The following is a 27,131-nucleotide window of genomic DNA, read 5'->3' as shown; positions in this document are numbered from 1 at the left end:
TGGGAGACCCAGAGGAAGCTCCTGGCTCCTGGCTTCAGATTGGCTCAGCTTCAACCTTTGCAGCCAACTGGGGAGTGAACCATCGGATAGAAGACCTCTATCTCTCTCTCTGCCTCTCGTCTCTCTGTGTATCTCTGACTTTCAAATAAATAAATAAATCTTAAAAAAAAAAAAAAAAAGAACTCCTAGAAAAAATGCTTTAACAACTAAGAATTGAACTCACCCAGGACTTCCCAGGATTCGAGCCAAAGAACAAAATACGTGGAATGGCATAGCTTGCATTGCTTAATAATATAAAATAAATGTTTTTAATTAGGAAGAGGAGGCAGTGTGGTGGTGGTCTTTTTAATAAGACAAATTAAAGAATGTGGTGAATCATATTCTTGAAATCAACTTGACTGACACAGTGCAGAGACAATTCTCATTTCATAATTTCTTAAGGAAATATGAGCACCGAAGGCCCCTAGTTAAAACAGTAAAGTTGTGTGTCAGAGACAGGTGCGTTAAACTAGAGCATGTCAAGAAATGAAGGCCAGTAGTCCTAAACAAGGAATTTGACATGGTTTGTGGAGACTTTTTTAAGTATACTTGACTGGACCCTACTTCCAGGGACGCTCATTTAGTCAGCCTGAAATGAGGTCTACACAACTGTGTTTACCAAAAGCTTCATCAGCAACTCTGGGGCATACCACCAAATCAGAGTCTTTGCCTTAGACTGTGGCTTTCTAATTTCAGGCATCTCACTTGGGCTTTTGAAACAAATAAATGCAGCAAATCCAAGAATGAGTGCACTAGCCGAATGCCGGGAAGTAGAGAACTGACAAAACTGTCAATTGTCAGGTTTCTGTTGTCAATTGAAAAAAAAAAAATCCCAGTGGTGTAGATCCAGGATAGCAAATAGGTCTCATCCCCTGTGCCCACTCTGATCAATTGGATTTGATTGCCTGGAGCATTTTGAGACGGGAGTTTGTTGCAAGGAGCATTCTCGGGCACAGTGATTGATTAGTGATATCTGCCAGGTGCTTGGGATTAAGGGGTGGTGGCATGAATGGCCTGTGTTTGTTGACCTTGTGCTCAGAGTGAGTTACATGAATAGAGGAAATGACATTTTGTTTTAAGATTAAAGAACTGACTTATTGCTCTGAATTTTTATTTCCAAACTTTAATCATTTCTCTAATTTTTAAGTCACCTTTAATGTCAATCTTCTCTTTTCCTGAAGTTTCCCCTCTAATCTCCAACATGATTACTTGCCTGACATTTTATTACTGTTTATCATCCTTTAGATAAGAATTTTGGTTTTCCTTTTAAAGATCTAATTGGATTTTTACTTTTTTAAATTTTATTTTCATTTTTATTTTCTTTGAAAAGCAGAAAGACAGATGGAGAGAGATCTTCCACTCACTGATTCACTTCCCAAATGCCCTCAACATCCTGGACTGGGTCAGGCTGAAGACAGAAATTCCATCCATGCCTCCCCTGTGGGTCGCAGGGACCAAAATACTAGAACCTGCTGCCCCTCAGGTTACACATTAGCAAGAAGCTGAAACAGAAGGAAAGTAGCAGGGACTCAAACAGGGCACTCTATGATACAGCAACTTAACCACTGTGCCAAATGCCCACCCCAAAACTTCATGTTTATATACTTTTTTAATAGTTGGGGCTTTTTCATTTACTTTAAAGGCAGAGTGAGAATGGGAGCAAGCGAGAGGGAGAGAGAAGAAAGAAAAAGATTTCTTCCATTTGCTGGTTTACTCACTAAATGCCTCCAACAACTAAGGCTAGGCAGGTGGCTGGAAGTCTGTCTGGGTCTCCCATGGGGGTACCAGGGGCTCCAGTACTTGCAGCCATAAATCCACTGCCTCCAAGACTGCATTAACAGGAAGCTGGATTGGAAGCAGAGCAGCTGGTACTCCAACCAACACTCCGGTGTGGGTGGCAGGCATCCCGAGTGGCAGCCCTAACCTTCTGTGCCACAACACCTATCCCAACTTCGTGTTTTTAATTCTCAAATTCAGCAGCATTGATAGACAAGCCTGTTATATGTCTGTACCCACGATTGTAATGTTTCTGCAGGCCCAATAGCTTTCTTTTTTCTATTTATTCAGTATACCTGTGCTTCCTTTCTTATTTTAACCTAAGGATCTGCTTTCTTTCTGTGTGCTAAGAAAAATCAAGATATGGAAAATGCAATGAATAAAACACAGTGAATATTTATATACATTTGTCCAGGTTTTCAGCTGAGGTACAAATTAGTTTGTTTTGAAACCTAAAAGATATAAGAAGGAAGTAACTTCTTTCAGAGGAGTTCTAAATATTTGTGAATCAAAAATATAGTTCTGTGGCTACCTACCTCATACCACATACAAAACTAAATCAAAATGAATCAAAGACATAAGTGTAGGAATTAAAACACAAAACTCTTAGAAGAAATACAAGGATAAATCTTGACGGCTGGAAGTTGGCAATGGAGTCTTAGATATAACACAAAAATCAACTAAAGAAAACATAGATAAATTGAACTTTTGTTCAACAGAGGACACAGGGAAGAAAGTAAAAAGGCAGCCTTACATAATGATAAAAAAATATTTACAGATCACATATTTGATGAGAGTCTAGTACTCCAGAAATGTGAGAATTCTTTCCATCACAAAAAGCCCAGTTTTTGAAATGAATAAAGGATTTGAGTAGACATTTTTCCAAAGATGATGTACAGATGGCCAACAAACACATGTTAACATGCTCAACATTATTAGTCATTAAGGGAATGCAGCTCAAAACCACAATCAGAAAATGAAAAATAGCAAGTACTGCTAGGGATGTAGAGAACTTGGAGCCTCATATATTGCTGGTGGGAATGTAAAATACAGCAGACACTGTGTAAGAACATCTTCACTTCCTAAAAATGTTAAACACAGAATTATCGCATGTCCCAACAATGCTGCTCATACACATTTACCCAAAAGAACTAAAAACAGATATTCTGACAAATACTGGGACACGGATATTCAAAGGAGCACTATTCACAACAGCCAAAAGGCAGGAGCAACCAAAATATACATCAGTGGCTGCATGGAAAAGCAAAATGTAGTCTACCCATCCAATGGAATAATATGTAGTCATGTTGTATGTGCTACAACATGAATGAGCCTTGAAAACATGAGTGAAAGAAGCTAGACACAAAAGTGGAGTATAATTTATTCATGTAACACATGCAGAATAGGTCAATCACAGAGACTCAAAGCAGATGAGTTGTTGCCACCACCTAGGCAAGGGGGAAATAAAGAGGAACTGTTTTTGAGGATGGGGTCTGCTTTGTGAGCAATAAAAATATCTTGAGACTAGATAGAGGTTATGGTTGCACAGCCCGTGAATGTATTAATTGCCACTGAATTGTGTACTTTAAAATAGTTCATCCTAGCTAATAGGAATTTTACCACACAAAAAATGTTAACTCTATGAAACTCTTAAACTTTCAAGGTGATAAACATAGTTCATATTTTCAAATTGATGTCATCTCAGTAATATGTGGCATTTTATCCCTGACGATCACAAGCTCTATGTGACTGTTACTCATGTATTGACCTACATCTGTTGCCACTTACCCAAATCAGAAGGAGAGAAAGGAATCCTTCCCTCTGGCCTTCTTTCACATTTGGCTTTGTTTCGAACTAAGAAGAAGAAAATAAAGAAATGAAAAAAACAAAAAGGTCAGAGGCCAGAAATTCTAGTATTATCTTGTATTCACACATGACAGCTAAGTTTCTGCTTTATCTGCCTGTGTCCATTCCAGAACACTGAATGCAATGTTAGGCTGTGAACATGGGCCTCAAGCCAAATAAACATCCTCCATTCTGCACATGCATTCTGTGTTTGCAAGTGTGGGTGTATGTCTTTGTGAGAGAGAAAGGAGAGGAAGGAAGAAAGATGATCTGAATGTCGTCACCTAATTGCTCACTTTTCACGACAACTACGATCCATTGGAATGTATTAAATTTTCCATCTCTGCCGGCGCCGCGGCTCACTAGGCTAATCCTCCGCCTAGCTGCGCCAGCACACCGGGTTCTAGTCCCGGTTGGGGCGCCGGATTCTGTCCCGGTTGCCCCTCTTCCAGGCCAGCCCTCTGCTGTGGCCAGGGAGTGCAGTGGAGGATGGCCCGGGTGCTTGGGCCCTGCACCCCATGGGAGACCAGGATAAGTACCTGGCTCCTGCCATCGGATCAGCGCGGTGCACTGGCTGCAGCGCGCCGGCCGTGGCGGCCATTGGAGGGTGAACCAACGGCAAAGGAAGACCTTTCTCTCTGTCTCTCTCTCTCACTGTCCACTCTGCCTGTCAAAAAAAAAAAAAAAAAAAAATTTCCATCTCACCTGATTCATTTGTTAGGAACAGAAGGTTCATTTGCCATTGTGAATGAGCCACCCTTTGTTTTTTAAAAGAACAAAAATATACTGAAGTCACAGGTTTTGGACAAGAATCATAAGCTTTGTAGTACCTTTTTGTTCTTATCACTTTGCAAGGAACAGGAAGTTGTCCCAATCAAAACCATGAAACTACCTTATCTGAAGAGTGCTAGAATCCTTACATGGCAGTGCTGGAGTTTAGGGAATGTGATGGGTGTCTCCTGCCCCTCTGTTATCCAAGTTATCACAAAGGTCTTTCTTGGGCAATGACATTTAAAGTGTGTAGTATTAGGATGCCTTGTCACTCACAGTGTAGTGCCTTTTGGACAGGGCACTTGTAATTTTTTTTTTCTTTTAACTGCCAAAATCACTGACGTCAAGGTTGCAGCTGACAGTAATTAGCAATGTGATCTGGGTGATCCCCCCCACCCCACCCACCCCCCCCCCCCCCGTGCACCGAACTTCCTGCATCCCAGTTTGCTCATCTGTGCAATTACTTTTAAGACCCACGTGTGTCTTAAGAAATCTGTGACTTTGTTATTATAAATGTACAGGAGACCTGACCGTATTTTCAAGTTCAGTGGTTCGTATGAACAAAAACTTCCTGAGCACCTGCGTATGGCAGAGACTGCCTCTTGAAATGCTCATCTGTTAAGAGGGACACGGCATGGCCTCGTTTCTAAAGAACTTACAGTCTATTGTGGGACTCCAGTTCCTACAGCCGCCAAGCAGGAAACGTAAAGGAGCGCAGCATGGTGGGGAAAGGTGGAAAGCTGGACAGTCCCCGGCTTTTGTAACGAGCAGCCAACGTTCCGTTCCAGTCCGTGTTTGCCAAGTGGGAATGCAAGCTCTGTGTTCAAAAGAAACCAAACTCTGTCATTTATATGAAATCTCTTTCTTAAAATAACTGTTGCCAACCAGTTCAAAAATGGTTAATGCAGTGTTTCATAAAAGCAAGACCTGTGTGCTCACCATGGAAGTCCAGTGGTCCACCCAGGCAATAGTGGTTCCTGGAAGAAGCAGGTGATTAGAATGGTCCGCATTCAGTGGTGGAAATGGGGACAGAGTTCACACAGGGTACAGATAGTGATTAACTCTGCTCATAATGATTTCTAAAAAGGCTTTCTAATTACTTTCCAGTCGCTTGTCAATACTTCACAGGACTTTTTGTGCGTTCTCAGAATGAGTAATTCATTCACCCTGGAGAGCCGGATGACGTGGAGCATGCCTCCCTTGTGTGTTAAGTAAATACATGTTTGGTAGATTCCACAAGTGAGCCTTAGGAATGTGTTTTGACAGTTTCCCCCCATTCAGGTTTTCTGCTGCTTCATCTCCTGGCTTTTACATCCTGTATTGAATTGTGAAAAAAGGGATGTCCTTCCTGCTGTTCTGGTCTTGTTTCATAGAATAGAGTGGATTCATTCTCGTTTTTGAATGGAGCTGTAATTAACATGGTGCCTTTTGTTTAACAACCTCCATTTACATAGTACCTGCTCATTCCGAAGCATCATTATTGGTAGCACAGCTCCATTGACTGATGTCTGAGGGCTCTGGGAGTAGTGTTTGTTAATTATCTCCAGCAAACCAGGTAACTAAGGGGAGGTTCTGCTACTATGACTTTGATGGAAGTAGTACTGATGGTTTTTTTAATTGCTTAATGATAGAGTTGATCATCTTAAAGCATAATGGAATACCCAGCAGTTGAAAAGGTGGTGTTAAATGAAGACTACTTTAAAACACACACACATACTCCTTTGCTGTGCTCTCTGAAAATCTGTAACTTTACCTTCATTTTTTGTGAATTTATACTTTTCTTTAATAATATCATCATTAAAAGTACTTGAAAATATTTTAAAATGCCTAATATTAGATGACACAGTTTAATGTCAGGGATTTGGACAAACTAGAGATTATATGACGTAAAGATTTATTTATTTATTTGAAAGCAGAGTTACAGAGCAAGAGAAGGAGAGACACAGAGAGCAAGAGAGAGCTCTTCCATCTGCTGGTTCACTCCTTAAATGGCCACAACAGCCATAGCTGGGCCAGGAGTGGAAGCCAGAAGCCCGGAGCTTCTTCCAGGTCTCCCACATGGGTGCAGGGGCCCAAACACTTGGGCCATTGTCCACTGCTTTCCCAGGTGCATTAGCAAGGAGCTGGATTGGAAGTGGAGCAGCCAGGACTGGAACCAATACCCATATGGGATGCCAGCACTGTAGATGGTGGCTTTACCCGTTACACCACTACCCAGCCCCGGTAGAGTTCTGTTTCTGCACTTACCAGTACAATAGCTACCCAGTTGAAATGTGCCTATTGCCACTGAGGAACTGGATTTTAAAGTTTTAATCAGTTAATTTTAATTGTCCAGTGTGGCTAGTGGGCATTAAATTGGACAAAGAAGCTCAGACGTCACAATTTTCATCTCCTAATTTGTCACAGCCCACCTTGAATGAATATTAGGCTACTTCAGATAAAACTTAAGAGCAAGTCAACAGTATACTTTTCTGTATGCATGTGGAATTGATTCCCAGACCCCCTGCAGTTACCAAAATCTGTGAGTGCTCAAGGCAAACACCTTATATAAAGTGGTATATTATTTATATATAACCTCTGTACATCTTCCTATATACTTTACATCATCTCCAGATTACTTGTAATACCTAACACAATGTAAATGTTGAGTGAATACTGGTATATTGTATTACTTAGGGCGTAATGATGAGGAAAAAATTGTATACATGTTCAGTCCAGGTACAGTTCTTTATTTTCTTTTTAATATTTCCCATCTGAGGTTGGTTGAACCTGTAGTATGGAGTGCCAACTATATATTTCTGTTTACTTCTCCTACATTTTCTGTGCTATGATTTTTGTATAGTGTACTTCTGCATATGTTTTTATTTTAAACAGTTGATTGTTTTTAAAGAGTATAAGAAAAAAAATGCTTTTATATTTATCCACAAATAAACCATTGCTGGCATTCTTCATTCTCCACCATAGATCCAAATTTCCATATAATACCATTTCCCTTCAGCCAAAGACCTTCCTTTAACATTTCTTGTACTTGGTTCTGCAGAATAAATCTCCTGCTTTTCAGTAATCAAAAAATGTCCTTATCTCACTTTTATTGTTGATTGTCTCTCCTACATCTTCTTGCATAGTTTCTGAAGAAAATTCAGTTTTCGTTATTATCATTATTCTCCTGTTTCTTTTTTCCTCCGCTGCTTTTAAGGTTTCACATTTATCATTAGTTCCCAGAAACTTGTCTATGATGTGATGAGGTATGATTTTCATGTGTTTGTCTTATTCAGAGCTTGTTAAACTTCGTTGACCTATTGTTGATTTTTTTAAAGCCCAACTTGGAAAGTCTTGGCTGTTTGCTGTTCAGTTATTTATTTTGTCCCTTTGTCTCTAATAATCTGTTTTTCTGGGAATCTAAGTAGATATATATAAAACCACTTATTCTCTCACTGATTATTGATACTGTGTTCATTTGTTAAAACATCTGTCCCTCCTTCACTTTAATAATTTCTGTTAACCCATCATCTCTTCTGCTGCAGTGAAGGGTATTCTGTTTGGTCTATCCAGTGAATTAATTTCAGATGTTATATATTTTTTCATTCCAGAATTTTATTTGGTTCCTTTTTGGTTTCCATTTCTTTCTTGGAAACCCATGTCATCACCTATTATGTCTGACATTTTCTATGAATTCATTAAAACAATTATAATAGTTGTTCTAAAGTTTTTATTTGCTAACTCTAATGACTGGGATTTGTTGCTCTTCTTGCAGAGACGATGCTTTTTTCTTGGTTATTTCCCCCTGCTTTTTTGCATGTCTCATAATTTTATAATATTCTATACACTGTGTAAAAAGGAACAGTAGGATCTGAAGTAGAGCAATTTTGGATTTTTTTTTTCCTGGAAGCATTTTATTCTTATATTTGGATAAAAGAATGAACAGAATCTCCCAAAAGTTGAGTTGGTGCTGAACTGAATCTCTAACCAGGTAAGATTTATCTATAATCTCCCAGCCTGTGTTTATGCTGCTTTTAAAAAAATTAAAACAAAAAAATCTTACCAGAATTTGATCTGGGAGTGAGTTGATCTTCAATTTCAGATATTTTTGGTTTACATTTAGATTCAAGTCTACCAGTATCTTGGAATGTAAGCACCACAAGAATGTGTCAGAATATGAATTTCACTTTAATAACCAGTCCCTCTTCCATTGCCTCTTCCTTGGCAAATTCAGAAATGGGGGAGAAGTCTCAGAACAAGCCATTTGATTTTCTGTTTAAAGATCACCTAACTCCATTCTTTCCGTTAGACCTACATTATAATATAATGTTTGCCAGATTTCTCTCACCTTGCCAATTCTGTCTATTATGGAAGGCCAAACCAGATAGTCATCCTAGGTATGAAAGTTGCCACAACTCTTTGCTCACATGCGAAGTGCTAGTTTCTCTAGAATTCATCAGAACTTCTTTACGTCTATCAGTTTTCCTCAATAATCAGTTTGGTAATTATTTTGTCTTCGTACTTCTCATTTCCCTGGAAGTGGTCATTTGCATCTTTGTACATTGTAACTGGAAGCAGAAGTTCCTCTTGTGGTGAATCATCAAATAATCAATGATCATTCCACTGGCCTACCTTTCCAGTTGTCATTAATTCAAAAGGCCTTGCATGCCTGCCTATCAATACAAATGATAACCTATCTGCCCTGGGAACGATACCAGACTTGGTGTCCACAAAAATGAACTAAATGCTAAAAAGTGACTGACCCAACCACCTCATGAGCAGGTGCCTCCTGTTAGAGCTGCGTGATACTCCCTATGCCTCCCAAAGCAACATGTTTTTCTTACCCTTATTATATTTATTTGCCAGAAGCTCTCAATCCGAGTCTAGAATGCACTAATTGCTGGGAAATATCACTTCACATTTTTCATAAGTCTGATTGGTGTTCTGCAATACACAGGAATACACAGGAAAACAGATGCTTCAAAATAGCTTTTTACAACACTGGTGTGTACTACTGCATGTCACAGAAGTTCCCACGTGCAAACAATAGCTGGATGACTGTGAATGCCTACTATCTGCTGCTAAAATTGCTGATGATGTTTTCAAGTACCATGAAATAACCTCACCTTAGTTCTTTAAAAAAGACTCAACTGGCTGTCTTCACTTTTAAAAATAATTTGATGGAAACCACATTGTTAACAAAATCTGTAAAAAGAAAGTGAAATAAAGGTATGCTGAGGACTGATCAGTACCCTCTGGAAAATGCACTGCTTGCAGCATAATGGATCCATTTTTTCAAAATATTTTTAATTTATCAAATGGGACCTTTTCTAGTAAGTTAGGTTTGAAGCCCCTTCCGCTTCTTGCAAGTTTATATTATAACATGAAGTGAACGTTAGTCAATTTGGACTTTTTTTTTAATATTTATTTGCTTATTTGAGAGGCAGAGTTACAGAGAGGCAGCAGTAGAGTGCTTGCATCCACTGGTTCACTCTACAAATGGCGTCAACGGCCGGAGCTGGACCGATCCAAACCCAGGAGCCAGGAGCTTCTTCTGGATCTTCTACACGGGTACAGGGGCCTAAGGACTTGGGCCACCTTCTACTACTCCCCAGGCCATAGCAGAGAGCTGGATCAGAAGTGGATTAACCGGGACTCAAATCAGCACCCATATGGGATGCTGGCACTGTAGGTGGTGGCTTTTCCAACTAAACCACTTTGCCAGCCCTAGTTTGGACTTCTTATAGGGAATATTTTATTCTACTCACCTCCAAAATATGGGTCAGATAATTAACAACAGCAACAAAGAGGTACGTTCATGTCAGTCCTATGATGGACTTACACTGTTGATCAGATGAGATTATTACTTTATGAATGGAGAGACTTGATGCTTTCAGAGATATGAGCTTCTAAACTAAGTGTTTTGCTTTGTGATGCCAGAACAGGCCTTCAGAAGGTATCTTGGTAGATTTTTAGTTACCTGCTTCCTTTTAATTCCCCTTATGGATTAGGAAAATGTTGTATGCCTGCTTCTTCCAACAGATTGAAGAGAGAAGAAACGTTAGCCAAAAACCCTTTTGCAAGTGGATGCCCCTATAAAAGGGCCGGGATGAAGGATATGATTGATTCTGGGTAATTGTCAAAACAAAAACCCATTTTATATATTTCAGGATTATTCCCAGGATAATTCCAAGGATAGACATGCCAGGAGGAAGTCTTCCGTCCAGAAATTCATTTGAAAGACTCATACTGACATGTAGAATTCTAGCATACAAGCTCAGTTTTATTTTCTTTATGGCTCCCTTTGTTTCTTAATCTGAAGAAGATCCTCATGATCAATAAGAACAGTATTTATAAAATTTTTTGAGGGGCCGGCGCTGTGGTGCAATGTGTTAAAGCCCTGGCCTGAAGCACTGGCATCCCATATGGGTGCCAGTTCAAGACCCAGCTGCTCTGCTTCTGATCCAGCTCTCTGCTGTGGCCTGGGAAAGCAATAGAAGATGGCCCAAGTCCTGGGGCCCCTGCACCCACATGGGAGACCCAGAAGAAGCTCCTGGCCCCAGGCTTCGGATCGGCACAGCTCTGGCCTCTCCTCTCTTTGTGTAACTCTGACTTTCAAATAAATAAATAAATCTTTAAGAAAAATAAAATACAATTTTTGATTTTTCAAATTATTTTAATAGAGGCAGTATAACTATTCTCAGTCTAAAGACACTATGATATTTGAAAGTTCTGAAAATTCTTCTCATCTATCATTGGCCGAGGCCTGTGTGCTTGTGTTCTAATGTTTTTAGTGAGTTCTTAGATTTTAAATTAAATTATACAAGAAAAATAAACCTAGCAATGTTACTAATTTTAAAAAAAATCCCTAAATGTCTAATACCATTCTAACAAAGGATAATCTATATGAAAAGTAGCCCCCCCTCATTTTGTTTGGGTTTGACTAGGGGGAGGGGGAAGACAATGAAAAAAAAATTTTTTAAAAATTCTCTGCATGAGATTTTTTTTTCTTCCATTCCATAAAAGTGAGCATTTCTAATATATTTCGCCTGGAATTCACTTTATTAAAGCATTAACATGGAAAGTTCAAATAAGAAATGAGAAAAGAATTTTGCTTCCAAAAAATGTATGTATTTGGGTGTTAAGACCAAGATGTGTACACTCTCCCATACCACTTGTGTTTCCAGATGGGGCCTAGATCAGCATGCTGAACTTTGTCCCAGGAGTCAGACTGTGGGAGTGACTTATTATTCCCGAAATAACCTGATCCCTTTATTCTTATTGCATTGATTCCTTCAGCAGGGGACTATAGATCCATTCAGAGTTTTTCCCTTGGCAAATCTGATAGAGTTATGGATCTGTTATCTGTTTTCCAATGTTAACTTCACCAGTGCCACACCTGATGAGATTTGAGAGCATGTATAGATCACAAACCTTTCATATACTTCATCTGTCACTTTATCTCATTCTTTCATTTCTTCATTCTTGTCTTGAGTACTTCCTGTGCAAGCCATAGAACACTGTGTCCATAGAACATAGGACACTGTGCTCGCCATTGAAGGAATAGAAATAACTGATTTCCAATTCATTTTAGGTTATATATTATACCATCAATCTTGATAAAAGAAAATCTAAGTAGTGATTTGACAAAATAATCCCAACATTATGATATTTATAAATATTAGATATTTAAGTTAAATCGATTAAAATCACTGTCTTGGATTGATGAAAGGAATTCAATGAAATGGTAGTAGTAACAGTATGACAAAATTGGTTTTTGTCATATTAACATGAATTCTTCTAAAAATGAAACAGGAACATCAAAATTGTGGTGAAACATGGAAGAGTGATGAAATCATTGATGCTTTACAGAAAGTTAATGGGGACAGTGCCCCCAAAGAGATCATCTGTTTCAAATGTATAACTCATTTTGAGGAGGAACAAGATGAGGGTGAAGATGAAGCCTGCAGCAGTAGATCATCCACATCAATTTGCAAGCAAAAAAAATTTATCGTGTTCATGCCATAATTGGAGAGGACCAACAATCAACAGTAGAAACAATAGCAAAACACTATAGATATATCAGTTCATTCAACTTGCATAATTCTGACGGAAAAATTAAGGTGGAATAAACTTCCTGCTCAGTGGTGTCACATTCATTGTGCCCAGATCAGCTACAGACAGGAACAAATCTTGCGATGGAAATTTGAAACATGTGGCATCAAGAGCCTGAAGCAGGGGCTGGCACTATGGCATAGCAGGTAAAGCTGCAGCCTGCAGTGCCAGCATCCCATACAAGCACTGGTTCAAGATCCAACTACTCATCTTCCAATCCAGCTCTCTGCTATGGCCTGGGAAGGCAGTAGAAGATGACCCAAGTCCTTGGGCCCCTGCACACACATGGGAGACCCAGAGGAAGATCCTGGCTCCTGGCTCCTGGCTGTGGATTGGGGCAGCATTTGGGCAGTGAACCAGCGGATGGAAGACCTCTCTCTCTCTCTTGCTGCCTCTGCCTCTCTGTAACTCTCTCTTTCAAATAAATAAATAAGTCTGAAAAAAAAAATATCCTGAAGCATTTCTTCAAAAACTTGAAGCATGGCTTCACTAGTAGGATCTGGACTATAAAGCACAATCACAACAGTGGTACAAAGAAGTAGAAGTGGTCCAGTCAAAGCAAAAGCAGACCAGTGAAGAGCAAAGGTGGTGGCAACAGTTTTTTGAGATACTCAAGGGATTTTCCTTGTTGGCTTTCTGGAGGACCAAAGAATGATAACATTTGCTTATTAGGAGAGTGTTTTGAGAAAGTGAGTGAAAGGTTTAGAAGAAAAATAACTAGAAAACTTCACCAGAGAGTCCTTCTCTGCCACAACAATGTTTCTGCTCATTCCTTTCATTTATCAAGGGTAATTTTTATCAGAATTGCTATAGGAAATCATTAGGCAGGGGTCGGCACCGTGGTTCACTTGGTTAATCCTCCGCCTGCAGCGCTGGCATACCATATGGGTGCCGGGTTCTAGTCCCAGTTGCTCCTCTTTCAGTCCAGCTCTCTGCCATGGCCCGGGAGGGCAGTGGAGGATGGCCCAAGTGCTTGGGCCCCTGCACCCACATGGGAGACCAGGAGGAAGCACCTGGCTCCTGGCTTCGGATTGGTGCAGCGCAAGCCATAGCAGCCATTTGGGGAGTGAACCAATGGACCTTTCTCTCTGTCTCTCTCTCTCACTGTCTATAACTCTACCTGTCAAATAAATTTAAAAAAAAAAAAAAAAAAAAAAAGGAAAGCATTAGGCATCCACCTCTCACACTCCTGGTTGGCTGCTTTTAACTCCTTATTCCTTTTGGTTTTCTAATTTTAAAAAATGTTTAAAGGGCACTGATTTTTCTTTACTTACTAATCTACAAAAAAGATTGCATTGACATGGTTAAAGTCCTAGATCCTCAGCCCTTGGGGATGTACTAAATTATATCATTGCTTATACAAGTATCTTGAACTTGATGGAGCTTATGTTAAAAAATGAAGTTTACAATTTTTAACTTTACTAAAATATGTTTACTTATTTGAAATGCAGTAACAGAGAGAGAAGGAGAGACAAACCATTTCAGAGAGACAGTTTCCATTCACTGGTTCATTCTCCAAATGCCCACAAGAGCCAGGTCCAGGCCAGGCCAGAACCAGGAGCAAGGAATTCCATCCAGGTCTCTCCTGTGGGTGGCAGGAGCCCAAGGAGTTGGGCCATCACCTGCTGCCTCCCAGAATGTAGGTTAGTAGGGAGTTGGAAGTGGAAATGGAACTGAGGCGCAATCCCAGGCACTCTGATACAGGATTTGAAGGTCCCAAGCAGTGATTTAACCATTGTGCCAAATGCCTGCCTCCCTTTTACACTTTATTTCCAATGCAGAGAGAGAGGGAGTGAGAGAGCATACTTAATTGTTTTCTATTTTCATTTCATTTAAAAAGCAGAGTATTCTAAATATTTTAACCCAATTGTCTTGTTAAACCTTTACAGCAATCTCATTATTATTATTCTCATTTTAGACATGTAACCCTGAGGCACAGAAGGCTGCAGTTAACCTGTGTCAGCCCTGGATTTAAGCTCAAGCATTGTGTATTCACAAAGCTTGCATATGACCCACTGTGCTGCAGTTTTTAGCATCTCTCTTTTTTCCTAAACCATTTAGTTTTCTTAAATTTGTTGTAATTTTTATTTTGAAATATTTTAAATAATACAGAAAAGTTCAAAGAATTCAATGAGCAGAAATATATTTACAATTTTTACCATTTGGCTCCATTTACTTCATATATAAGCATAGTATGTATATACACATGTACTATCATTATTTTTGAAAACAGAAGTAGATGAATTAATATTACATAACATGGAATGTCTCTTTAAAAGTTTGTCAGTGGGGCCAGCACTGTGGCTTAGCAGGTAAAGCCACTACCTGCAGTGCCAGCATCCTATATGGGCACTGGTTCGAGTCCCGGCAGCTCCACTTCCAATCCAGCTCTCTGGTATGGCGTGGGAAAGCAGTAGAATATGGCCCAGCCAGCGCCGTGGCTCAATAGGCTAATCCTCTGCCTAGCGGCACCGGCACACCAGGTTCTAGTCCTGGTCGGGGCGCCGGATTCTGTCCCGGTTGCCCCTCTTCCAGGCCAGCTCTCTGCTGTGGCCAGGGAGTGCAGTGGAGGATGGCCCAAGTACTGGGGCCCTGCACCCCATGGGAGACCAGGATAAGTACCTGGCTCCTGCCATCTGATCAGCGCGGTGTGCCGGCCGCAGCGGCCATTGGAGAGTGAACTAGCAGCAAAGGAAGACCTTTCTCTCTGTCTCTCTCTCTCACTGTCCACTCTGCCTGTCAAAAAAAAAAAGAAAGAAAGAAAGAATATGGCCCAAGTGCTTGGGCCTCTGCACTTAAGTGGGAGACCCAGAAGAAGATCCTGGCTCCTGGCTTTGGATTGGCCCAGCTCCGGACATTGGAGCAATTTGGGGAGTGAACCAGCAGATGCAAGACCTCTCTACGTCTCTCTGCCTCTGCCTCTGCCTCTGCCCCTGCCTCTGCCCCTGCCTCTGCCCCTCTGTAACTCTGCCTTTCATATAAATAAATAAATAAATCTTTTTTGTAAAGAAAGTTTGTCAATGTGTATACATGAGCCAAATAACTACCATAGTGATTTCTCAATGACTTTGAAATTATTTGCTTTTAGAGCAAGCATTGACCTAGCAATTAAGATGCGGCTTAAGATGCCCATATCCCACAGTGGAGTGCCTGGATTCAAGTTCCAGCTCCATCCTCTGGATCTGGCTTCCTGCTACTGTCAGCCAACCCTGGGAGCCAGCAGATGACAGCTAAAATAGTTGGTTCCCTGCCACCCACATGGAAGAACTGGATTGAGTTCCCAGCTCCTGGCTTCAGCCTGGCTCAGCTCTGGCAATTGCAGACATTTGCAGAGTGAACCAGCAGATGGGCGCTTTCACTCGTTCTCTCTCTCACTCTCCACCCCCCCCTTCCCTCTCTATCTCTGTATACCTATTAAATTAAAAAATATTTATTTGCTATTATTGTAAAAGATACTTGTTGAATTTTTCTATAGCTTTCCAAGCCAGAGATGATTGTTGTTTTAGGTATAAGTAGCAAAATAGTACCAGAAGGGAGAGAGAGAATAGAGTATCACACAAGTTGACAGGATTATAAGAAAGGAAGGTTGGCATTCTTCTACTATAGAATAAGGCACCTCCCAGAAAATGAAGAATGAGTTTGAAAAAAAATTAAGTTAGCTGGATATTTGTGAGGTCAGGACATTGCTTCCATCTCGCAAAAGGGTTTGCAGTCCAAGGAACACAGCCTAGTACCACCCAGATGAGATGATCATGGCAAGGGAAACGTCCTCGGAACTCAGCGTCCTTTTAGTAAATGTGCTAAGCTATCTATGCCAGTGTAAATTATTGGGAGTTCTAGGGTGACTGTCTCCATCCTGAACTCTTAAGTCAAAGTGTCCACTTGACTGCACTCAAACATCCATAGCAACTGGTAACACAGTTAACGAACTCTTGCCTCCACAAGAACAGAAACCTAAAGATTGTTCTACTACCAAGAAGTTGCAGTAGGTAAGAACATGAGGATAATGTATTTAGGGGAAATACATTGAAATCCCAATTGTTGTAACTGGAGACTGATTTACATATGCAGAGTAGTTCAAAATGAAGTGAGGGAGGTAGATCAGAACCATTAACTTTATTTGTGACCCAGCAGGTTGGGCTGCTGCTTGGGATGCCTACATCTCATATTAAAAGTGCTGATTCTGCTTTCCACCCAGCTTCCTGGGAGGCAGCAGATGATGGCTCAAGTGCCAATTGCTTGAACCCCTACCACTAACATGGGAGGCCCCCTTGGAGTTCCGGGTTCCTGTCTTATGCCTGACCTAGCCCTGGCTGTTGCAGGCATTTGGGGAATGAACCAGCAAATGGAAGATCTGTCTCTGTCTCCCTCTGCTGTTCTACCTTTCAAGTAGATGAAAATAAATAAAACATTTAAAACCAAAGGCTAAATTCCATGATGACAAAATAATAGATCACTGAACCCAGCCTTTCCTCTGTCTTTGCAAATAATTTGCTTCAGTGGCCTGGGGAAGTCACTTTGCCTCTTAATTATTATCACCTTGTTAGTTATGTTCTAAACACCAAATTATAGATTGCATGTAATCATATCTAAAATAGATTGGTAAATTTATCAAAAAATGTTTTTATTTTCCAAATATGTTAATAGAAATATATGTCTGATGCATAATGTTTAATGTTTGGCTTTAATTCTGTACTCATTGTCACTTGGTACTATAGAAAATTATTATCATATTCACCCTGAATTATCTTTCCTTACCCAAATTTTCTTTTTTCCTAGAGCAAATCGGTCAGGAGATGCTGGAAAACCTCAGTCATGACAGAGAAAAGATACAGCGAGCACGTGAAAGAGTAAGTACAAGTGGTACAGCCTTTTCAGATGTACAGGAAGTGAGAAAACATAAAATAAAAAATCTTTATGACATATATAGCCAATAACAATTACATAAATGTAAGGGTGTAAATTCTGTGAAGAGGAAAAGGAAGGATGTGAAACAGTAAAAGGAAGCTGGCTGTTTGTATTCCTATCCCAAAATATCCTCTAGAAAGATATTTTATTTGACTGAATAGCTGCCAAAAGGTCATTGAGAGTGATTTTGGAGCATGTCAGCCTTTTGAATGGAAGCTGTAAAAATATTGATGTCACAACCTTCTTCACTTCCTTTGACTTCTATTTATGTTTTTAGTCCTTTGCACATCTATAAATTAGCTATTAATAACCCAGAAGTATGTGAAACTGTGTTAGCTTATGAGGCATTTGCTTTTATACCCAGTCCAAATATCCAGTTTAAAGCTCCTGGGATTACTTTTCCCATGTCATTTTCTGAATCTGAGAATTTTCAGAGTTTATATAGGTATCAGTTCTGTGTACTTAAGCAGTTTTATTGTTTCAATTTTCTATTATGAGATGCAATTCTTATTTTCATTGTACTACAGAAATAATCTAAATTCATGAAGTTTTGTTTGGTTTTGTTTTTAACCCTACTTTTCTCCTCCTAGCTTCGAGAAACAGATGCTAACTTGGGGAAAAGCTCCAGGATCCTGACAGGGATGTTGCGAAGGTAAGATCAAGGTAGGAACCTGTCTTCCTCTCTCTCTCTTTAACTATGTTTTTCATGATTGTAATGTAGTGTTTTACAGGCTTGCAAACTCCTGCTGTTAGTACCATGTGTCATAACTCTTTTGAGACAAGAGAGCACTGCTACCAACTTTAGTTTGGACAGGGACCCATACTGAGTATCTCTGAGAAGCTCAGATTAGAGAGAAGGCCTGAGCTAGAGGGGTCACCCCAAGCTATGCAGAAAATTAGGGTTAGACATGAAGTGTTTTTTCATAGCCTGAGGAAGGCCCCGTGGCTGGAGCACACTGATTTTGTTGTGTATTTTGATAGTCTCCTTGTGATAGAGGGAATGCAGGCCTGCCATTATCAGAAGCACACTTGGTATTAGCTTTGCTCTTTCCGTTGCCTTAGTTTTCCTTTCTTTAAGGGACATTGTTTGGGAAAACATTTACATTTAATATATTTACTTAACAGTGATTTCTAAAATGTAAAGGTTATCTGAATAATCTGAATTCATATGTGCTAGCAAACACCTTTTATGTGTGTAACTAAAAAATTGATGGGAAATAGGATAAATTAAAAAATCAATGAATGAGTATATGTAAGATTGTACTTGATTGTATTCAGCATGGAATTATTGTACATTCAGAATCTAGCAAATAAGAGTATCATCTAGCATGATGATGTCACTTTGGAACTATGAATGGAAAGGTGAATGAGGACTGTTTAGAATTGTCTGTAGAATAGCTTAATTAGAATTTTAAAGAAGAAAATCTTCTTTATAGTTGATACTATAGAGACAGCTATTTAAGATTAGCTAAAGTCTTCTCTGATCGTGTATCCATGTATAACATTTTGCTAAAAGTGTCTTCTCTGTGTAAGAGAGTTACTACATAGGAACCAATCAAATGCATTCATGGCTGATGTACATTCTCTACTAACCTGATTGGTATGGAGCCTAAGGCTCCCAGGACTCTCCCAGCCATGGTGACATCATTCTTCATTGGCCCTCCTTTTCCTGAACACATGCTCCCAACTCAGAATCCTACACCACCAGATTATCTGATTAAGAGCAATATCTAAATGACCTAAGAAAAACTCAAAACCCACAGACAAAGGAAGTGGCAATCGAAAGGATTGCTTCACTGCCTAGCGACAATAAAAAAAGGAAAGGAAGTGACAGGGGGAACCTCCATCACCTCCCTGGGAGGTCTCCTGCCACCGAGCTGTAACAAATGCGCTGCGTATCTCTCCGTTTTGTCAAACCTCATTAAAGAGCCCCCCTGCTTTATATCAACCGAGCTGTCCAGAAATCATTCATCATTTTTAGTGTAAAAAAATCATGTGGTTATTTAAATAATATCATATTAATGTTAAAGTTCAGCTGTCATTTAATGGTATGACTTAATCAGATGTAGCATTTAGGAAAAATAGTTTATGCAGGCTCAATGTGGCTTTCAGGTTGGCAGACTCAAATAAGGATTTATGGGCTTCTAAACCAATGTATTTCTGTCCATGTTTCTGCTTGATGTACCTCACCCTTTAGTGCAGGACACTGCAGACAGTTATTCCAAGAAATAAAACATCTCCTCATATTGTGTTTGAATAAATTTGCAAGTCATTTAGGGAGCGTGAAGCACAGACAACTTCTGCAGCCTTTGACAGAGCTTTCTGTAGGGAAGTCATTCGAACGCCGTTGTTTACAAAGCGCACAGAAGAAAACTACTCGGTGAAATCTACCTGGGGTTCACTTTGTAGGCGTACTCAGCCAATCACTAACTCATCTCCTTTTGGGAGATGTCTTGAGTATGAACGGAAATAAAGATGCCCAGATGGACATCACTTGGCCGGGTATGCCTGCACCAAAGAAGCTGAAGTCCATGTGTACCTGTGTATCTGATAGTGTTTGTAGCAAATCGCAGCTGGGACTTGGGAATCAGCCATGATCTCCAGGTCCTTTTAATCAGTGCTGTAACCTAACTGGGTCCCTGGGAACCAAATGCAGCTCCTAGTTTCATTTTAGTTTCTATTTGTCATACTACACAATATACAGTTTATTTTGGACTGGGGAAGAGGCAAAAGCATTCTACCAGCCTCTTCATTATTTGGGGTAATTCTCTGGAAAGGCAGCCTAGAGAAAAGGAACCAGGGTTGACCCACCAGAGTCTTCAATTTAGTGTTCTGATGTTGCTGCTTCTGTCACACCCTTCCTGTTCACACGCCATTTGCCTGTTGCGTTCCAGAGCCATTATTTCAGAAAAAGAAGGCACATTCCCTTACTCATGTTCTTACCAAAGCTGCATGGCTGTGTCTTGTGTCAACAGGTGCTTCTGGTTTAAGAAAGCTTGGAATATGGGACTGTGTGTGCATCTGTCCCCCTCACAAATGTAAGAAAGGAAAGAATGTCCTCTTTGTGCGTGTAGGGGTTTACCTGCCAAACATAAGCTTTCTTATTTTCACATGACAAATTGTGTGTGACTGAGAATACTTAAATATTCTACAACATACCAAACCAAGGAATTGCTTTATTTAAAAGAAAGATTACCAGTTGTTTTTAATTTGTGAGACTTGAAGCGGTTTTAAATTTGTGAATCGAGTGGACGTGGCATGGGCAGCATGGTGTAGCTCGGTCCCTCATCGGGGTCGTTTGCTGGAGACAGAGGTGAAATCAGTGTGCCATGAATGTCGCCATCAGCACTCTGTCTACGTGTCATCTGCATAACTGACCACAAGCAAATGGGGAAGCGAAAGCGAGTGAGCAAGTATTAGCAAGCAGCCACTAGCTCATGCTTTCTGATCCTGTTAATTGCAAATGAGGGAAATATCTCTCCCTTCCTTCCTTCCTTTCTTTCTCCCTCCCTCCTTACCCTCCTCCTTCCTTTTCTTTCTTCTGCTTATTCATTTCCTCGGTAAATATTTAATGCCCGTGTGCCAGGGCTGGGGATCCTGAAATGGAACCAATTTTATCCTTGTCTGCAGAGTGCTTCAGTGTAAGAGAGAATGTGTAGATAAAACCGTGCACTGGGAATTCATAGAATTATCTAATTCTCAAGGAAGCTATTAAAGATTCTGCAATGCTGACTAATCCTTGCCAATCACTAAAAAAGAAACCAGGAAAACAAATAACCAGTAGAAAATGTGCTTTAGATCACTAGAAAACCAATGTGTTTGAGAAAAAAATTAGGGAAGCAGGAGATGATTTATGGAATCATAACACAAACAAAGTTTTGAAAGGAACTAAAGTATGCCGAAAACATTGAAAGGAAATTATTCTTCAAATGAACTATATTATATAACCAAAAAAAGGAAAACAAAGGAGAAAATCAGTCCTTTCAACATTATAATAGTAAAACTTGACATCAGAACACAGAGAAAGCTGGTTTTCTGGGAAGTAATTTGTTTTCTACCTTGACATAAGATGGAGAGCTACCTAGGGACAAGCTATTCATTTCCTGACTCTGCAGACAGACTTTAACTAAAGTGGAATTCAGATAATAATGAAAATGGTCATGAAACAAATGACCATTCATGTGGTAACTAGAGCCAAGAAACGGATTTTTCATTAACTTTCACAAATTTGGTGGTTATAATTGGTTGTCTTAATGTGCCACAAGTGTCACTGTGGAGCTTAAATGCCTCTCCCCATGTGTGTCCACTTGTGTGTGTGTTTCTTTGTGCTTTTTTTTTGCCTAGCCATTTGACTGAGAAGTCTTATGGTAGTCAGTGAAAATGAAATCAGATATTCTCAAGATTTTTAGCCAGTAAAAAAAGGAAATCATGCTTCTATTTCCCTTTACCTCTCAAGAGTTAATAATTAATCAGTAGTAGTCTATCTGCTTCTAAAAGTATCTGAAGGATTCCTCAGGAGTGTAACAAACTTATAATTTGAGAGCTCCTTTGACATAAATTTGGAGGACTGGATACAACTTACACTGATGCATGTCTGCATTGCAAATGCTGGCAAAAGGCTTACAAAAAGGAATATTGTATATAATATTTTTGAAAAGGCCTTTTTTTGTACAACAATCTCAACATAAAACAATTTACTCTCCCTCATACTACGTGTGTTTGCCCCAACTATTTGCATACATGCAATCCTAATATTTTCTTAAAAAAGTGAATTTTGTTTTATTCTTCCAGCCGGAATGTGGCAAATTCTTTCCCTATGGAGCTGCTGAGAGGTCTTTTGTAACTAATCTGTAATGTAAACAAAGCAGAAATTATATGCTGTTGACCTGGCTAACACTACCGTACAATATGGCTTTACAACTGTGGTAGAGTTATATCAGAGCCTATCTGGGGAATAATTACTACCTGTCATTGTTATCACATTTTACATTTTAACACAGTCTTGTTACTTTGGTAGAATGACAGATAAAACATCTGGAAAACTTGAATGTCCTGTCAGAATGATCCCTAAGAGTCAACAGACCAGGAATACAATGCAAGATCTGTAAGCAATAGAAAAGTGAATTTTCAAATAAGCAGGTTTTTTTTAAAAAAAGAAGTATTTTATTTATTTGAAAGAACGAGATAGAGCCAGAGAGAGAGAGGTCTTCTGTTTTGTTGGTTCACTCCCCAAATGACCGCAATACCCAGAGCTGAGCTAACCCAAAGCCAGGAACCAGGAGCTTCTTCTTCCGGGTCTGCCACACGGGTGCAGGGGCCCAAGCACTTGGGCCATCTTCTGCTGCTTTCCCAGGCCATTACAGAGAGCTAAATCAAAAGTAGAGCATCCAGGACAAGAACCAGCAGCCATATGGGATGCCAGTGCTGCAGGCTGGGGCTTTTACCCACTTTGCCACAGCACCAGCCCCCAAATAAACAGCTTTTAAATATGCCATGAATAAGTGTTTAAGGTTCTTTAGGAGTTCATTCGTTTTTTCATCCTCATTTTGCCACAAAACATTTTTGCTGTATTTTAGTTGTTCTTATTACAGTGCTGATGACTCAACACTAGAGAGTTTCCAGGACTTATGAGAAAAATGTCCTTGAAAATTTACTCTAAATTTTTGTGCACTGTAAAGGATATCTCTTTTTGTAGAACCTTACATATGCATTTTCACCCATCTCTCTCTCCTCTCTCTCTCCTCTCTCTCTCTCTCTGTCTCTCTCTCTCACCTCTCCCTTTCTCTGTGTTTTTCTCATTCCTCCTCAGCCTCTGACTCACTGGTGATGAGCATGGGCACTGACTTGAAGTATGCATAGCAAAATCTTGACCTCTAAGCTATTCTTCAGTTTTAAATCAAGTGCTTTTTCTTTCAGAGTAAAATGATTGAATTTTCTGGAGATTCTTTGACTTAGCAGATTCTAGATCTGAGCTAGAATATTACTACAAGAGATGTTTTAAGAATCTTGGTCCTGGGACCGGCATTGTGACGTTGTGAATAAAGCCACCACCTGCAATGCTGGTATCCCATATGGGCACCAGTTCACGTCCCTACTGCTCCAACTCCAATCCAGCTCCCTGCTAATGGCCTGGGAAAAGCCGTGGAAGATGGCCCAAGTGCATGGGCCCCTGCACCCACGTGGGAGACCAGGATGGAGCTCCTGGTTCCTGGCATCAGCCTGGATGATCCCTGGCCTATACAGCCACTGGAGAGTGAACTAGCAGATGAAAGATCTCTCCCTCCTTCTCTCTCTGTAATTCTGACTTTCAAATAAATAAATAAATCTAAAAAAAATTCCAATAATAGAGCTGTAGTGCCATACATACATACATACACACACACACAATTTTAAAAATAATCTTGGTCCTTTTTGAATGAGCAAATTTGTTACTCTACCCCTTGATTCATTGCCTTTGTTGTATGACCATCTCCCCCCATTTTAAGATCTATTTAGTTATTTGAAAGTCAGAGTTACAGCGAGAAGGAGAGACAGACAGAAATCGTCCATCCACTGGTTCACTTTCCAAGTGACCACAATGGCTGAGGCTGGGCCAGGCTAAAACCTGGTCTCCCACATGGGTGGTAGTTGTCAGCTTAATCCATGACTACACAGGCCCTATATGGCCTCTTCGAGACCAAGAAGGGTGATGTTTTTAGGAAGCTAAAGAGCAACTGTGGATTTCCCTGTATATGATTCTCTTTAATAACATATGTGTTTATTTATTTGAAAGGCAAAGAGAGACAGAGCTCTTCCATCTACTAGCATACTTCCCAAATGCCTTTAGCAGCCAGGGCTGGACCAGGCTGAAGCGAGGAGCCTGGAACTCTTTCTGGTTCTCCCATGTGAGTGGCAGAGACCCAAATACACAAGCCATAACCTGCTGCCTCCCAGATTTGCACAGGAAACTAGATCAGAGGCAGAGCAGGGACTGAAATCCGTGCACTCTGATATGGGGGGTGCGTATCTTAACTGCTGAGCCAAACACCTGCCTCCTTGTGCCTTTAAACGTAGAATTTCAGTCTTGTGTCAAACACTTGAATGCCACATCTAAAGTTATCTGTCCAGTTACTCTACCAACTGTATGCATTGATTGAGCCCTACGTGTGTACATGGGACCCTAAACCAGATCCTTTACTAGTAGTATCTGGTTTAAACCCTGCGTCCCTATGATAGAAGTGTCATTACTGCCACTTTACAGATGAAGATACTGTGCTTACAGGAACTAAGTGAATTCTCCAAGTCACACATGTAGAAAGGAAGAGAGTTAGCATACAAACTCTTTTGAATACACTACACAGGCTTCCCAAGCACCCATTTAGATGAGAGCCAGTGTTCACTAAGTAGCAGTGAAATGAGAAAAGAATAAATGCACGAGTTTTTGTCATACTGATATTTATTGTTATATACTGGGTTAATAATTCTATTTATTCCTTGAAATAATTGTGTCATAAACAATTTTCTTAAACTAGTCCATTGTTTGTTACAACAAATGGGAAAATGAGTACTGGGAAATATTAGACATTGACAGTCATATGTCAGTCTTCCCACCTTGCTGCACCCTGTCCCATTTTACTGATGTGGGAGATCCACAATTAGCATCAGCCGCTGTCCACTGTACTGTGACTTCTGTGTCCCTCCCAGAGAGAGGGCACATCCTAGGCTACAGATATTCATTATCTCATTTCACCTTCACAGTAACTTTACAAGTCAGGTATCCTGACTTCCATGTTGGAAACAAAGGGATTGGTGTTCAGTATCATCAGGCTATATACACAAGCCATCTCCCTCTAGGGTCTGTTTGTCCTACGTGCTAGACAGTCCATACATCCCCGGAGAGTCAGTATCCTGAGGCATGGACAGACAACATTCGGGATGTGCGGGTAGTTGCTCCTTGGAGCAGCCAACAAACCCCACCAGGCTAAGGGCTCTTGGCTACAGCTGCTGTGTGCCAGGAGTCCCAGGTGAGTGGGTTCCTGTGGAGTCCTTTTGAATTGTTTTATTTTTGAGCATTAGACTATGTGTTAACTAGAACCATGTGTTAACTAGAAAATAACATCGTGCAGCAGGGGAATCTGTGATCTTTCTTACCAGCAATCTTTAACAAGCATCATTACTAGGAAAAAGTATTTTCATATGCAACTCTGTATCCCCTGAATCCTTATCCTCATTGGGAAATGCAGTCCCAGTTTTGTTTAGTTATTCAGAAGTGAATTCCTGCCTAGGTATCAGGAGGCATGTGCCTGAGTGGACAAGAGGTAGGCACTGAGTCACACTGGCTCTGCCGTGTTCTCGCTCTTACGAGGTAGACTCTCACCTTCCTGTACCTCCGTTTCCCTAGCTCATCGATTCGTGTGAGGATTCAGTGAGCTGATGCATGTTATGTAAAGTGCACACAACAGAGCCCAGTGCATAATAACGTTTTCAAGAAATACTTCCATGTCAACTATTATCATCATCATTGTTTTCTTAAAAAGCCGGAACAGGCAGGCGCTGCAGCTCAATAGGCTAATCCTCCGCCTGCGGCGCCGGCACCCCGGGTTCTAGTCCCGGTTGGGGCGCCGGATTCAGTCCCAGTTGCTCCTCTTCCAGTCCAGCTCTCTGCTGTGGCCTGGGAAAGGCAGTGGAGGATGGCTCAAGTGCTTGGGCCCTGCACCCGCATGGGAGACCAGGAGGAAGCACCTGGCTCCTGGCTTCGGATCGGCTCAGTGCACCAGCCGCAGCGCACCGGCCGTGGCAGCCATTTGGGGGTTGAACCAACTGAAAAGGAAGACCTTTCTCTCTGTCTCTCTCTCTCACACTCTCTAACTCTGCCTGTCAAAAAAAAAAAAAAAAAAAAAAAAAAAAAAGCCTGGGAACAAAGACTAAAATCAAAATGTTAATTATAATAGTCATTTTAGGCTGATGAATTTTAAGATAATGCTTCCAAATCTTCTTTTTCTATTTCCCGAGTTTCCTAGAATTTTTATAAAATTAAAAATTAGCAATAACAACAACAATAACAACAAAGACCCCATCATCCAGTCCTTATGTCCCTGTTTCTGTAATGGCTCCATTATTCTCCCTTCCTTCTGGGACCCTCGGGCAGCAACGCCCCTTGAACTGCCCCGGAGTTCTCAGAGCGCCACTCGGAGCACAGCAGTCCCGTGTGCTCAGACCTCTTCCTTGTCATCTGGACTCTCTAGGGAGGGCAGTCTCCCAGTGGTCCCTGTGCCTCTTCTTCCCCTCTTTTGTCCTTCCAGATATGACTGACCAGTTTATCTACCAAAGTGCTAAACCAGTTCCACTTCTTCCCTGCGCAGGAGCTTCATGAGGTTCCCATCACCTGGTCACACAGGGAAGTCCCCTCCTTCTTCTTGTCTCCAGGCTCTTCTGGTGAACTTGCAGTCTTTGGTAAAGTTAATTACCTCCACTAAAGTTAATTACTTCCCATCTCCAGAGTTGGTCTAATGCCTCGCTGCTCGTCTTCCTCTGCTTGGTCTGTTATTTCTACCTGTGATGTTCTCTTTTCATCACCTGTATTAGTCAGAATCGTCTGGATGCAAGGGACAGAATTCCAGATCATACTGGGTATAAACAAAAAAGGAAATCTGTTGCTGCATAGAACTCGATACCTGAAGGGCAGAAGTGGTGTGGAACCCAGTGGAGTCTAAGGGTTC

General features: G+C 40.6%; 1 protein-coding gene across 9 annotated transcripts in view; it reads left to right on the top strand.

Moving 5' to 3' along the window:
- VTI1A (vesicle transport through interaction with t-SNAREs 1A) overlaps positions 1–27,131 on the top strand; it is a 375,822-nt gene that overhangs the window by 213,443 nt on the left and 135,248 nt on the right. For 5 of the 9 annotated variants that reach the window (XR_011382257.1, XM_002718711.5, XM_051823644.2 and 2 more), the window contains 2 exons: positions 17,305–17,375; positions 18,024–18,085. The exons of 2 other annotated variants lie outside the window; for them this stretch is intronic. Coding sequence is in view for 6 of the 7 variants with exons in the window: in XM_002718711.5 (XP_002718757.1) it covers positions 17,305–17,375; positions 18,024–18,085 (133 nt within the window). In the remaining variant the exon portion in view is untranslated. Of the gene's footprint in view, positions 1–17,304; positions 17,376–18,023; positions 18,097–27,131 lie in introns of all 9 variants that reach the window. 2 more of the 9 variants (XM_008270523.4, XM_008270522.4) reach the window with 1 other exon arrangement.

This window comes from Oryctolagus cuniculus, chromosome 15 (genome assembly GCF_964237555.1).
Source record: "Oryctolagus cuniculus chromosome 15, mOryCun1.1, whole genome shotgun sequence".
In the NCBI taxonomy this organism is placed as follows: domain Eukaryota; kingdom Metazoa; phylum Chordata; class Mammalia; order Lagomorpha; family Leporidae; genus Oryctolagus; species Oryctolagus cuniculus.
The sequence above is the reverse complement of the archived record's forward strand: the minus strand, read 5'-3'. Positions and strand labels throughout refer to the sequence as shown.